This window comes from Gobio gobio (genome assembly GCF_949357685.1).
Source record: "Gobio gobio genome assembly, chromosome: 13".
Taxonomy (NCBI): Eukaryota; Metazoa; Chordata; class Actinopteri; order Cypriniformes; family Gobionidae; genus Gobio; species Gobio gobio.
Window position 1 is genome coordinate 14,047,511 of NC_137106.1, and position 14,887 is coordinate 14,062,397.

General features: G+C 38.7%; 2 protein-coding genes across 2 annotated transcripts in view; both read left to right on the forward strand.

The window, feature by feature from the left end:
- Positions 1 to 14,887, forward strand: part of LOC307136650 (procathepsin L-like) — a 1,021,532-nt gene that overhangs the window by 114,872 nt on the left and 891,773 nt on the right. The window lies entirely within an intron of this gene.
- pacrg (PARK2 co-regulated) overlaps positions 7,326 to 14,887 on the forward strand; it is a gene marked incomplete at both ends in the record, with an annotated part of 159,981 nt that continues 152,419 nt past the window's right edge. Inside the window, one exon of the mRNA XM_079832899.1 lies at positions 7,326 to 7,418. Coding sequence (XP_079689025.1) covers positions 7,326 to 7,418 — 93 coding nt within the window. The remainder of the gene's footprint in view (positions 7,419 to 14,887) is intronic.

Sequence of the window (14,887 nt, forward strand, 5' to 3'; positions counted from 1 at the left end):
CGGAACGTTTTTTTCCGAGTATACGCACAACCGGCGCAAAGTCATTGAATATCTCTGAACAGATTCACGCCCACTTTTAGGGGAAAATAAACTAGACTCCCATAGACTTCAATACAAAATAGCGGCACAAAACAACGTCTGTACACAGCCGACAGGCTTGAATAACTTAAGAAATCACCAATATTAAACATGTCAAGTAATTATATGTCCACCCTGCCTGCCATAGAGTGTAAAAGATACATCCGCACACTTAATTTGGTCAATTTAAAAAACGTCCCTTCATTCTCCCACCGTCAAATTGGTGTAACGACCCCACCCAGTGGCCAGAGGTGTCTTACCCGGACATTTACACGTACCTCATTGAGTCAGCAGGTAAGCCAGTGAATGATTTAACTTCGTTTTTGAATCATGAAGTACGGATGATGCTATCGTAAGCTAAGTCAGGCTAGTTAACGATGGCTGGACAGAAAAGTGCTCTCAGTACTCTAAATATAAAGACATAATATATACATTTAAAGATGTTTACAAGCAAAAACGAAGTAAAATCATTCACTTGTTACACCAATTTGACGCTGGGTGAATGAAATCGACCAAATTAAGTTTGTGGATGTATCTTTCACGTTCTTGGCAGGCAGGCTGGACATATGACATATACTTGACATGTTTAATCTGAGTGATTTCTTAAATTATTCAAGCCTGCCGGCTGTGTACAGACATTGTTTTGTGCCGCTATTTTGTATGGAAGTCTATGGGAAGTCTAGTTCATTTTCCCCTAAAAAGGGGCGTTGATGAAATTAACAGTTAAGTTCCCGGATGTGCCGGTAGTCCGTATGGGTCTATCTGATGTAAGCTAGGGCCGAATGTCCTTGTACGGACCATACCGGCTCTTCTCCCGGAAAGGCTGTGCGCGACTAGAGCGAGAGAGCAAATGCACGCCCATTACGCGCTGTACTGCGCTGCAGTCACAGGATGTCACGAAATCAACAATGTCACCAAAGATGTGTGTTTTTGGTTGAAGCGGTTCCAGCGATTAAGGTTGGACGCAGGCAGTGAGTAAAACTGCTTCAAATGTCTTTGTGTTGTTAGCTATCAACAACACATGCATTCAAATGCGCTACTATTCCATTGTTTTTCTATGTAAACACGCACTAGTCTGACTTGCAAAACCGTTCTGCTTGCTACTGCTAACATTAAATCACATACAATAGTCTATAAATCAAACTATGTCCTCATAAACCATGAGTAAACACACACAAATATTGCAAAACTCGCGCATGACAAGCTGCTATAAGCAGGTAACGTAACGTTATAAGTTTTACAGTACATACCATTGAGACGTCCTGCTGTAGTCGTAGTTGCTGCTTCTCTTGTTCAATTTCAGCCTCTAGATCTGATTCTGGATCATATGGCTAAATCTGATTGATCTCAATGGTTTATTTAGGATAACGTTTTTTCCATGTTTAAGGATGTCACAGCTTTCCGCTCTCAACGCAATCGCTGCACGCGCTCGTCATTCTTTAGCTCCGCCCACACGATACGCCTCCAGCCGCCCGTTTTTTTTCCGGAAAGACTCGGTACAGCGTATTTTTCTTTTATAGATATAATAAAACTAAAGACTTTTCGGAGATATGAAGGATGCAATACTACTCTATAGGCACTCAAGATTGACATGAGATTGACTGAAACTGAGTGTTTCACCCCCCCTTTAAGAAAAAAATGTTTGTCTTCATCAAAATGCAATAAATCAACTATGAATCAGCTTTTTTCTTTGCTGACATAACTTAGACCATGCAGGCATTTGGATATTGTAAATCAATAACCAGATAGCTGCTTAGTCATTGTTTTGGCAAATTCTGATATGTAACACATTTCACTATCTTTTCGAATTCTACATGGAAAATATCATGCCCTTTTATTTTCAATTGAATATCCTGTTTCTTTCATTCAATACATCACAGAAGACAAATTGAATAGCAAATATCATTTCATGTTGACTTTAGACATAGAAAAAGGCAACAAAATAGACTAAAATTGTAGATTTCATGTGCTGATTTTCATTGTGACTCACTGATTAAAGAAAGTAGCTCCATCTGATTAAAAATCCTGTCTAAATAATTTTATTCTACTCCATGTAGATCAAGCTCAGTTAATAATTCTCAGTCAGATGAGAGACTGGAAATGGACAGAATGAGCTAATAATCACCAGAAAAGATTAAAACAGGCCAACCATGAATGACAACAACAGAAAACAAAACAAATTACAAGGCCCTTCAGGGTATTGATTGCTGCATGGATCTGATCTTTGGAATATTATCAAGAGTGTGTTGTTTTTCAATGGCTTAAAGAGGACTGACTTCAAACAGCTTTTGTAATTCTTGCACTTTGGCTGTTCATTTATACGTCAACAGCATTTTGGGGGCCTACAATGCAAACCTTTTGTTGTCTCCACGTAAACAACAAAAATGAAACATTTGTGAAAACGGTGACATCATGCGCATACGTATTACGTGTTCATCGCAAGCGGCAACCCATCTTGAAGCCAATACGGAAGAATCTCATTGAGCCCCATGTTAAAATGCCCAACTTCACAGCAGAAAAAAACATGTTTACAGCCTGGTATAAATTGTGGTTTTGGTCTATATAATTTTGCCATTCATGACAACTGTGAGGGGGGTGAATTTTTTTTTATAACTCATTCTTTTACATTATATAAATCCTTAAAGTTCTGCATAATTAAGGGCGTGGCCACTTTGAGTGACAGGTGGATTGCCTTTTGTCTGCTGTCTGTTAGTCATCACGTCACCTCAGCTCTGCCCACATCCCGCCTCTTTGCCCATTTTCCGGGAGTGACACCAAGGGAGCTGCCAAGATGGCAACGGCCAGCTACTTTACGCTTCAAAACTGCTCTTCAGAATCCTATGGGTGACGTCACGGACACTACGTCCACATTTTTTTACAGTCTATGGTTCATAGGTGCATATAGTTTTTCTTTACCAAGTCACATCGCCAACTACTGGCCTGGCATACATAATATAGCCTTTTAGTCGTTTTCACGTATCCATGTGAACGGGGATGGTTTTGATGATGATGTCTGTACGTGAAAAATGCAAAGAAAACATTTCAATTTTTAGTATTTAGTGTTGTTGGCATGTAAACGTACCCAGAGAGAGAGAGAGAGTAATTATTTTGAGAAACCATGAGAAAAGTGTGAATAATGATTGAGAGTTAATGTTCAGAAATTATTAATTATTATTATGTTTTGAACTATGCTGTATAGCTGTATTTAGCGATGTATTTGTAGTCAAACTCAAAAATGCTTATATTTTTAATGATAAAAATATGCCATTATTTTATTTAAAAAAGATAATAATTGTATTTTATTGACAAAATATTTTAATTTGTCTTGTATATTTTTTGATTATATCAGGTAACATTTTAAGCTGTTATTTGGTCATGTTACATTATGCCCCACCACATGTTACAATGTACCCCACCTACGGGGCATGTTGTCACATTTCACTTCCATTCTTTCGGGGTAAATCAAGAAAAAAGTATACACTGTATTAATGAAACAAAACCACATAATTGTACTAGACATGTGTGCAATTAATGTGGGAAACAATAAATACTCTGACCCCCAATTGGATTTACACAAACTGAGAAAGTCAAAAAGCGTTAAGGTTGTGCCCCGCTCTCCCCTATATATATATATATATATATATACATACATACATATATATATATATACATATATATATATACACTTCACAATATTACAGTTTTACTGAATTTTTTTATCAAAATAAATGGAGCCAGATTTACTAAACAGCCTGAGAGCGCAATCCCAAAGGTGCCAATGGGAGTGCAAAGTTCAGCATGTCATCCACTGACGACAGGCAAATTAAAGAACACAGACACAGCCGGATCATTTCATAATGACCAATGCAATCTACCAAGAGCAGCGCAAACTAGCGGTTGGTTAAAACATGCTTTTTTGGGGCGCGCAAACCTTAGTAGGCCTAAATCACCTCGCGTGCATATATTGACCAGAGTATGATGCGTAAGGAGTCTGCATCAGCTTCTGAATTATTAGCATGCTCTCACGAAACAGCAAATGCAAGTGGTGGAAGAGAGAAGACAAGCAAACAACGAAACCAAACATGAGAGAATATTGCTATGTGCTCTGTGAATCTGAAGTAAACTCTGACGAGTTTTCATGATGCTGTACAAAAATGTGCTTTCAGATGCATTGTTTACCATTCCGCTTTCGCTTCGTTACAGTCGCACAGTTTCCCTTCCTGACAGAGTCGAGATGCTGATGTGTCGTATCTGCGGCTGTCCTGCAGAGAAACTCGAACCCGCAGCCCTAATGGGCCGTTTGGGGGATGCTGATTGGCATATCCGATGAGTCCTGTCGGTTGTTTTCTCTGTGTCCTGCCCAGCTCCTGCTTCTGTTATTCTGAGGCGTGCATTTTCCTCTGTTAATGGTCCTGCAGCACCAAACTTTCTGGTGATCGCTGTCTAATTGCTGCCCGTGTCAGTGGATGCTGCATCAGCCCAGAGAGAAACGGCCAAATGAGACACACATCAAACGCGAGCGGAGGCCGTGATGATGAAGATGAAGGTCGGCTGTTTACTCATTACACACATATCATGTGTGTGTGGCGGAAGCTGTGGGACTGAGACCTTGGCACATCAAAACGGGGTTGACGCACATACACATCATTAGTGCCATGAGAATGGCATAAATGAAGCCCACGCGCTCAGCATCTAATGGTTTGTGTCTGGGGGCAATTCTTTTAGCGATGTCATATGGCAAAACAGCATGATAACAGTAAAAATATGTGAAACTGTCCACTGTGTCGTTTGGATTGGACAGGCAAATCAAGATGGTAGATAATCTAAAAACAATGGCTAGTTGATTTGGTTACTATAGGGACTGTTAAGGTTTTGTATTGTAAAAGATTTCTGATGCATTAAAATGGTCACAAATGGCTCTAATAGTAGTGTAATATTGAAAATATTTCCCCTCAAACACACACACACACACACACACACGACATTTCCTTCCTCGACGGAGTCATAAAAACCAAATAGGAGTTTTCAGAGAAACTGCTTGCACACCACACTGAAGATTAATTACTGTAGCCCAACTGCGAAGAGTCCAGAAGCAAAGACACACCAGAGATTAAAAGTGCCAAACTCTTATAGTGGAATGATTTAGTACAGTGGAATTCTCTCTAGATTTAGCAGACAATGTGCTAGTAAACCCGAGGATACAGCATCACTGCTTAAGATCATGATGCAGGACACAGTGCCGTCATCAAAGCAGGGTAACTGGGAATCTTTCCTTCCCGGGCGTTGTGATGAGGGAGGCCCTAAGGTGAACGACAACAGTGGGTCTCAACCTCAGGGGGGTAAGATCAACTTGAAGGTATCAGGAAACTTTTTAGTGGGCCAGCATATGAATTAAAATGATTTAAAATTATATAAAAACGTTTGGAGACATTACAGAAATACAGTAAAAAAAAACAGTGATATTGTCAAATATTATTACAATTTAAAATAATTGTTTTCTATTTTAATTAATAAAAAAGTAATATATTCCTATGATGACGAAGCTGAATTTTCCGCAGCCATTAGGCTTCTCCAGTCTTCAGTGTCACATGATCCGTCAGAAATCATTCCAATATGCTGATTTGCTGCTCAATAAAGATATTATCAATGTTAAAAACACTGAACGTTTTTGTGGAAACAACGATATTTTAAAAAGCGATACTTTTAAAAATTCAAACATTTGTGGTAAGATAAAAAAAGAGAAAGAGAAATTAATACTTTTATTCAATAAAGATGCATTAAATTGATCAGTGAAGACAATCATAATGTTACCAAATATTTCTATTTAATAAATGCTTTAATACATTTAATAAATAAATTCTGTTCATTGAACTTTTTATTCATCAAAGAACCCACAATAGACCCTTTTCACAGACTGTGATGACGCGTTTCAACGGTCATAAATATCGTAAATCATGCAACGTTTTTTGTATTTTCATTAAAAAATATATATATGTACATTTATAACACTAATACTTTGTATTATATTACTTTTGCATCAAATTACAAAAAAAAAAAGTTACCGCTGCTGTGAGGGTGTTTCTAATACAGCGTCAATGGGAGTGATGGTAAAAATGAACATATTTCTCTCTTTTTACTGCCGTTATCAATCTCACTCCATTTTTCCCTCTTTTTGAAAGTTGTGAAATCACTATTGTGGCGTCTTTTGCTATTTGAGCAAATTGGCACACAAAAAATATTTAATGTGTTCTCTCATTCACAGCTATAATATTTAACCCAACTATGACGAATTCCACTCTGAGAAACCCAGAAATGTGAAAAGGGTCTACTGTTTTCAACATTGATAATGATAACTCTTTCTTGAGCACCAAATCATCATATTAGAATGATTTCTGAAGGATGTGACACTGAAGACTGGAGTAATGACGTTGACATTTTGCCATCACAGGAATAAATTACATTTTAAAATATATTCAAATAGAAAACAGCTCTTTAAATTTGTGATAATATTTCGCAATATTACCGTTTTTACATTTGATCAAATAAATGCAGCATTGGTGAGCATTAGAGACTCCTTTCAGAAACATAAACAATCGTAATATTTCCAAACTTTTAGACCTATATTTAGAGTACAAAATATGGTTTATTTTTTTCAGTATAATGTCAAAAAGACAATAACATAATCTTTACTGTATATGTTCTACTTTAAGAGCTATACATTAAATTTCAAAACATATGGGTGACTGAATTTTCTATTTAAATTAAACGACAAAACCTATTGTCAGAAAGGTTGAGAGCCACAGCTGGTCCTGGTCAGATACTAAGGATGTTACTTGCTACACGTTTACTTTTAAAAATACAAAGTTGAACCAAACCAAAAACCCTTAAAATATTTATTGGAAAAACAAAAATCTAATTAGACTGAATAAAAGATAGATGTGCTGAGAAAATCTATGCCTTATGTACTCACATATATCACTGGAACATAATAACGCTTTCCAGTATTGATTATCATTTTGCTACACTATAATATGTAATTTCCCATCTCCCTTTAATGACGTTTGATAAACGACAACGGAGCGCGTGTTGTATCCATAGCAAGAGAAACATCCGGGTTTCTTTTTACCCTCCATAGCAACCTCAGCGCGTCCCCAAGTGAGTCCTTGGCTACCCAAACAGACAAGCACCAGCGGTTTTACACTATTACTTTATATTGCTCTTTTTAAACTTCTTAAACTTAATTAACGATGAGTAAGAAAATGAGAGCCTTTGAGCCGTTGGCTAAAAAAGAACTGAAAGCGGAGGGATTCACGGTGAAATCCACCATGAAGAATGCAGTGGTAAGTACATGGTTGATTTGTTATTCTTGTTTTTTATTTTATTTACTCATTTAAACTAACGCTGAAAATAGACAGGACACTTGTGCTATCTCCCGGAAATTAGTTTTTGCAGAGTGGGATGTCTGCTCATGTAACCATTATGAAGATGAATGATTCGTTGTGATAATGGCCTACTAGTAGCCTAACGTTACTAGTATTAATGTTCCTCTGCTTCTATAAATGTCACTGCATCTGTGTTAATGGTTTAGTGCCTGTTTTAATGGGTTTGTGGCTGGGGTAACGTTAATGTCCTACTCCCTGACTTAAAAACACCATGGGATTTGTTTCGTAAATTAAGCTAGTAGGTCACCTGTGATTTTATGAACTGTTTCAGACGTGTGGGTGATGTATAATTTTTGACATCAATCATATCCTTGTATATCTTATCCTACTTCATTACTTCTGAACAGTGTGTGATTAGAATGTCCATATGAATGGCGACCAGGCTAAAACATCACAAAAAATATACAAAAGTAGCCTATACAGGTTTTGCGAGAAAGAAACCGTAATATTCAGTCAAAACACTGAGCTCGGCCGTTACTCTGTGAGAGTGCGTCCGAGCCGTCAACACTGATTCAGCAGCCCATCGCAATGTTGTCATGACAACCGGTACACAATATTCACTTCAGGAGGTTTTATTATTAGTATTATTTCTTATCATATACCTTATAGAAAAGATGAGAGTCACGTTTGTATCTATTGAGCCTGATTTCTCAAAATTGTGCATCTGTGTGCTTATCCTGGGTACCATGACAACAGTGCGAGTTATAGTAAGTAGTGATGGGGAGTCGACTCCAAAAGAGTCGATTCCTCGACTCTGAATCGCCCCAGAGTCATGGTCGACTCCAGCACAGGAATCGACTCTCGGTGTCGACTCTGTTGCTGTGTCCGAGATCGCTCACTTGTTTAATAATTCTCTAATCCCTATAAAGTGCATGGCAGTTGAGTGCACTATAAGTGAAGCGAGCTATTCAGACACTGACGTAAAACATTGCGTCAGAGAGCTGTCGCTGCAGAAACATTCACACACATTTATTTGAGTGCTTACTTTAGAAATAGAAAACAGTCACAGCGACTTTAGTTTGCTATACATAGGCTTCCTCCATGCTAGCTTTAGTTAATTGATAGTGCCTATTAATGCAATAAATATAAATTTGGTTAACCTTGTGTTCATAATCATTAAGCTAAATCATAAAAAAACTCACATCAAGAAGAAACACATGAATTAGTGTACATTATTATATCTATATCTTTAACTCACCTTTTAAGACAATGATCAAGTGCGTTTAGCCCCATAATTTGACAACAGCTTTTTTCATGACTTTTTTTTCCTGTGTAAAATTAGGTATCGGCAACAGCTAGGTAGAAACGCTGATAACCACTCGTCAAGTCATCGCTAAATTGGACTAATTTGGACGATCACGCTAAAAGGAGCGAGGTTTTAATAAGGGGATTTTAAAGGAACACTCCACTTTTTTTGAAAATAGGCTCATTTTACAAGTCCCCTAGAGTTAAATAGTTGAGTTTTACCGTTTTTGAATCCATTCAGCTGATCTTTGTATCTGGCGGTAGCACTTTTAGCATAGCTTAGCATACATCATTGATTCTAAACAGTCCATTAGCATCTCATTCAAAAAATGACCAAAGACACTTTCAATATTTTTCCTATTTAAAACTTGACTCTTCTACAGTTACATCGTGTGCTAAGACAAACTGAAAATGAAAAGTTGCAATTTTCTACACCTATATGGCTAGGAACTACGTTCTCAATTCTGTGTAATAGTCGCGGATCTTCGCGGCCGTACCATGGCTGCCGCGGCGCAATGATTCGTTGGTATTCTGTGAAACATGGTGGTAGTATACACCTTCGACTTACTATCGCAGCCCTTTACAACACACAGAACCATGGCTAATCACACAGGTAAATCCACAACACAATTTGTCGGCTGCAAGCCTGAAACTTTCTCTGCAACTACACAAACTTAGTGCCGGTCACATTGAAAGTTACCTAGCTGGGGGCTACTTTCAGGCGCTGTAACTTTTCATTGTGCTGCTGCAGCCATGGTACGGCCGCAAAGATCCGCGATTATTACGCAGGAATGAGAAAGTAGTTCCTAGCCATATAGGTGTTGAAAATCGCAACTTTTAATTTTCAGTTTTGTCTTAAGTTTTAAATAGGAAAAATATTGAAAGTGTCTTTGGTCATTTTTTGAATGAGATGCTAATGGACTGATCAGAATCAATGATGTATGCTAAGCTTTGCTAAAAGTGCTACCGCCAGATACAAAGATCGGCTGAATGGATTCAGAAAACAATAAAACTCAACTATTTAACTCTAGGGGACTTGTAAAATCAGCCTATTTTCAAAAAAAGTGGAGTGTTCCTTTAAGGCTTTGTGTCGAGGGAGAAATAATTTAAGTGTGTAACAACTGCAATTTTGTGTTATTTCTGACCCTGTTTTGATGTAAAGTAAATGGAGTCGAGGAGTCGATTCCATAGACTCCTACAGTGGGAGTCGGGAATCGGAGTCGACTCCAAAAAACCTGGAATAGAACACCTCTAATAGTAAGCCCTAAGCGCCGGCGCCTGCGCCTGCTAACGGCTCAAACTCTCACTGGAGCGCGCTTAGAGTAACGGCCGAGCTCAATGTTTTGGCCTTGAAAGTGTTAATTAAATAGCTGTCTATGGAGGGGTCAGAGAGCTTTTTCCCCGTGGAACCTTTAGCCCCGTTGTACCCTACCCATTAAGCATTTAATGATGTACATCTTAATTGAAATGCTTTTGTCATTTAAAATTAAATGAAATATTATTGTGGTAGCCTAGAGATTAATATTTTATTTAAACATAATTTCTTGTTCTGAAACCAATACCATGTGCACTAAAATGTCTCAATGTAGACTTTGGTGAGTTTAATAGGTAAGTTTACCCCTAGATCCCATTATTCAACACAAAGCTGAGCTGACAGTTACCCATCATTCTCGTGCCCCACGACATCACCCCCATCAGTGCAGGCTGGGGTATAATTGCCTAAAATGGGCTCATCTCTTGATAGCGTCAGAGATGAAGATGTATTAGATGCCTGTAACAAGTATAAAAGCCCATCAGTTTAAACTGGCAGCTTTTATCGCCCTGTTGAAAGATGGTATTTTCTTGTTTTAGACCGAATCTGTGCAATAGTTGAGAGGAGCATTTTCAAAAATAAGGAAATAAAGATGGATTATAGAAATAATTTGACAGATCATATAAAATTTACATTCATGGAGGCCTCAGTTTTGTGTCTGCAACTTGAGCTGCATTTGTTACAGCCACCCACCATGAGATGAGCTATTTCACAACATGAATTGTGTTCATTTATTATGTGTATTTATGTTCACAACTATTAACACATGCACAGACACACACATGTCATTTAGCCCACAGTCACTTCACTAATGAGCCTGTTTAGCATCTGTATGTGACTAATTAATTACCCTCCTTAACTCATGGCTAAACCCTCGCTCATGTGCTTAAACTGACCTAAATTTCCCCCATGTGCTAATTAAGGTTGTGATCTAAACTGTGGTCCCTCACAGGAGATGCTAAGTGTTGTTGAGGGCATGTCTGTTCATTTATGACCGCTCTTCATTATAGCCATCAACTCACATCAGTATGACAACCAACTTACCCTAAGTTTAAGTTTTTCCTGAAGCCAAACAGCTGTGATGTTTCCTTATTGTTCTGCTCAGAATAGGCAGATACACTATATTGCCAACAGTCTTTACATGCACATGAACTTTAATGACATCCCATCCTTAATCTGTAGGGTTTCATTTGAAGTTGGCCCACCCTTTACATCTATAACAGCTTCAACTCTTCTGGGAAGGCTTTCCACAAAGTTTAGGAATGTTTTTATGGGAATTTTTGACCATTCTTCTAGAAGCGCATTTGTGAGGTCAGGCACTGATGTTGGACGAAAAGGCATGTCTCGCAGTCTCCGCTCTAATTCATCCCAAAGGTGTTCTATCGGGTTGAGGTCAGGACTCTGTGCACGCCAGTTAAGTTCCTTCACACCAAACTCGCTCATCCATGTCTTTATGGACTTTGCTTTGTGCACTGGTGCGCAGTCATGTTGGACGAGGAAGGGGCCATCCCAAAGCTGTTCCCACAAAGTTGGGAGCATGAAATTGTCCAAAATGTCTTGGTATGCTGAAGCATTAGCCTAATAGTTTCTTTCACTGAAACTAAGGGGCCAAACCCAACCCCTGAAAAACAACCCCACACCATAATCCCCCCTTCACTAAAAATCTACACTTGGCACAATGCTGTCAGGCAAGTACCGTTTTACTGGCAACTGCCAAACCCAGACTCGTCCATCGGATTCCCAGACAGAGAACCATGATTTACACTATAGAGAACATGTCTCCACTGCTCTAGAGTCCAGTGGCGGTGTGCTTTACACCACTGCATCCAACGCTTTGCATTGCACTTGGTGATGTAAGGCTTGGATGCAGCTGCTCGGCCATGGAAACCCATTCCATGAAGCTCTCTAATAGCTAATCTAAAGGCCACACAAAGTTTGGAGGTCTGTAGTTTGACTGCAGAAAATTGGCGACTTCTGTGCAGTGCCCCTCAGCATGCGCTGACCCCGCTCTGGGATTTTACGATTTTACGCTTACCACTTTGTGGTTGAGTTGCAGTTCACTCAAAAAAATGACTTGTTGAATTTCTCAAAAAAGCAGCGTCAAGTGGTTCCACGCAACTATATTGAGTAATTTTTTACAAATAATAATTTAGTTATATGAACAAAAGAAAGTCAAGTAAAGCTTACAAAATTTCTTTAAGTAAATACAAACCATTTTATATATTTGGTGGCGCCATTTTGTTTGGGTTCTAGGTTGATGATGTAGAATGGTTGGACTCTGCAATTAGCTGGCGCTACCCGTAGCTATTTTTACCACAACACAACTCGAAAAATGTTTCAGAGTTAAACAAAACCAATTCATTGCTTTGTAATTGCATTTATAATACACTCAACAGGGGCTGAATCTGAAATCGCCCCCTAAACCCTCATTCACTATCTACGTTAGTCCACTAATATAGTTCACTTGAAGGAGGGAATGAAAACGAGTGAGTGAATTCGGCTGGCCTGCCGAATCTTCTGATTGGACCAGCTCTGTTTATGAATGTCGGACAGACCATTAGAAGTTCCATTAGTCGAGGAGCATCTTGTGTTTGACATGGTATACTAAAAATGCAGCAATTAAGGTAAAAGAGAGAGTTTTATATATATTTTACTTCGTTTCACTGCCCTGCGTGTCACGTTTAAAAAACAACAAAAAAAAAAAACATGTTCGGTGTGAATGGCCCCCAAACGATGAAACCATTTTTTAGATGCACTATCCGTTTATTCTTTTGCAAAGATTCTTAATTATAAATCTGTTTAAATTGGATGGCTGATTGGACCAGCTCTGTTTGTGGAATGTGGGACATCGACATGGCAGAAATAACATTCTGTCTGTAAATTGTGTGGAGATTATCGTCATCTGCACATCGACACAGTTCTGCTTTTCAAAGCTGCTAATCTATATCATCATATTGACACAGCAGCCCACATATCCTACTGGCTGCATTAAACATTTAGAGGTGTGTTGCTCATTATGTGTGTAAGAGGTAGAAGAGTCAGAGGCTGATTCATCCAACAGTCACATCCTCTCTCTGATGGCAAGCTCATCACCGGGAGACGATTAATATCTCCCATACCGCTCCATCTGCTTAGAAATGCAAGGCGGGGGAACGCTCTGCTAAGTTCGTTATACAACAAAGCGTGTCATCCAGTACAGATTTAAAAAAAAAAAATTTAAGATCTACGTGCACGTACGTCTCCTGTCAAACTCACCGGCAGTTAATCTTTGAGTGCTGTCTTTCCGATAACACAATGCCTTTCATTACCGTTAGTGATTGCACCAGAAAGAGAAAGAGAGGGAGGCAGACTAGAATATTTTCTCCATGTCATTCTGTATTCTTCTTTGCGGTTTGTTCGCGGTGTAAATTAATGACTGATACAGCCAGGGAGTGTTTACTTTGATGGTTGTTGTGAACTGAGGGTTTGGTAGAGGAGTGCTTTTTGGTATTTTGCATGTTGGTAGGCGTGATGTTTACTGTACAGTCAAGAGTGTGTTACACTCTCTGGATCTCAAAGAGGAGAGTATACATTTACAAGTGTAACCTATGCGTTTATTTCAAGAGCCTTGTTTGTCAGATCAAGTGAAGTGGTTCTCAACTGGTGGGTCGTGACTGAAAATTCTGTCAGAGATGTGTTCTGATTGGATGAGAGGGACAAAGCTCCAAAAGGGGGCCTAACCTTTTGTCCTGCCCCCTTTTTGAGTTCCTGCTTTCCCCTTGGAGATTTGTAGCTGTATCTATCTGGATAGGGTCGCAGACAGAAGGGAAAAACAGTGCTATGCAAATTATATCACATATTTAGGATGAAAAAATGTACTTATCAACATTTATTTTAAACGGGTAGAGAAAATGCTTCCTGTATATCTTAATGCAAATAATCTTTCTGGCCCAGTGTTTAATATTAATATTGATTAATCAATTAATTAATTACAATAATTATTGTAGCCATTAGATCATTAGACTTGACATCACTTGGAATCCTGTCTGAAAAGTCTATCATATAAAAATGCTGTCTTTTAAGTCATTGGCTTCACTACTTTCTACAGGTCATAAACAAACCCCCCATCAAGGGCCCTCCATAACCATTCCTGGACATTTAGCATCACTTTAACACACCGCTGACCTGAAATCGGCCTCTAAAACTATTAATATCTACCTCTCTCTCTGGTCTTTTCACACAGTCGCTGATGTATAGCCAGCCTGTGTGGTGAGCAGCATGATTTGCTGATAACAGCAAGGCCATTTGATGCCTTAAAAGCTGTGAATCTTGAAGCACACATGCTTATTATACTGCCAGATATTTGTGGCCATAGAAGCTGAATCAATACAAGGCCTCGTATCATCCTCTTCTCTCCCATTTATCCTGCCACAGAGAATGAGTGGAAGAGCATTTTATATTTTCACTTGGAGGTCTTCACCTCCCTTTAGGCCGTGTGTTCCCCAAAGCGTTTTTAGCCGGCTGAAACGCTAGGCACTCTGCTGAAAACGCCTCGCTGTGAGCACTTAAAAACGTTTTGAAATCGCAGCGTTTTTTTTTCTTTCATTTGAGACTCTTTGCTTGTTATCATATGGAATATCCGCGGAAGTGTTACTAGTATCTCATTTCACAGATAGTTTGTTTCTGTATTGATTCTATATAAAATGCCGATAAAATGTAAAGTATTTGCTCTGGCTCTTGTTTTAAATGATTTTGTTCCGTTATTATGATTGTTGTTTTCATCTGTTGACGTTATACCAGCAGAATGTGGCAGTTGGTTGGTGTTGTATTG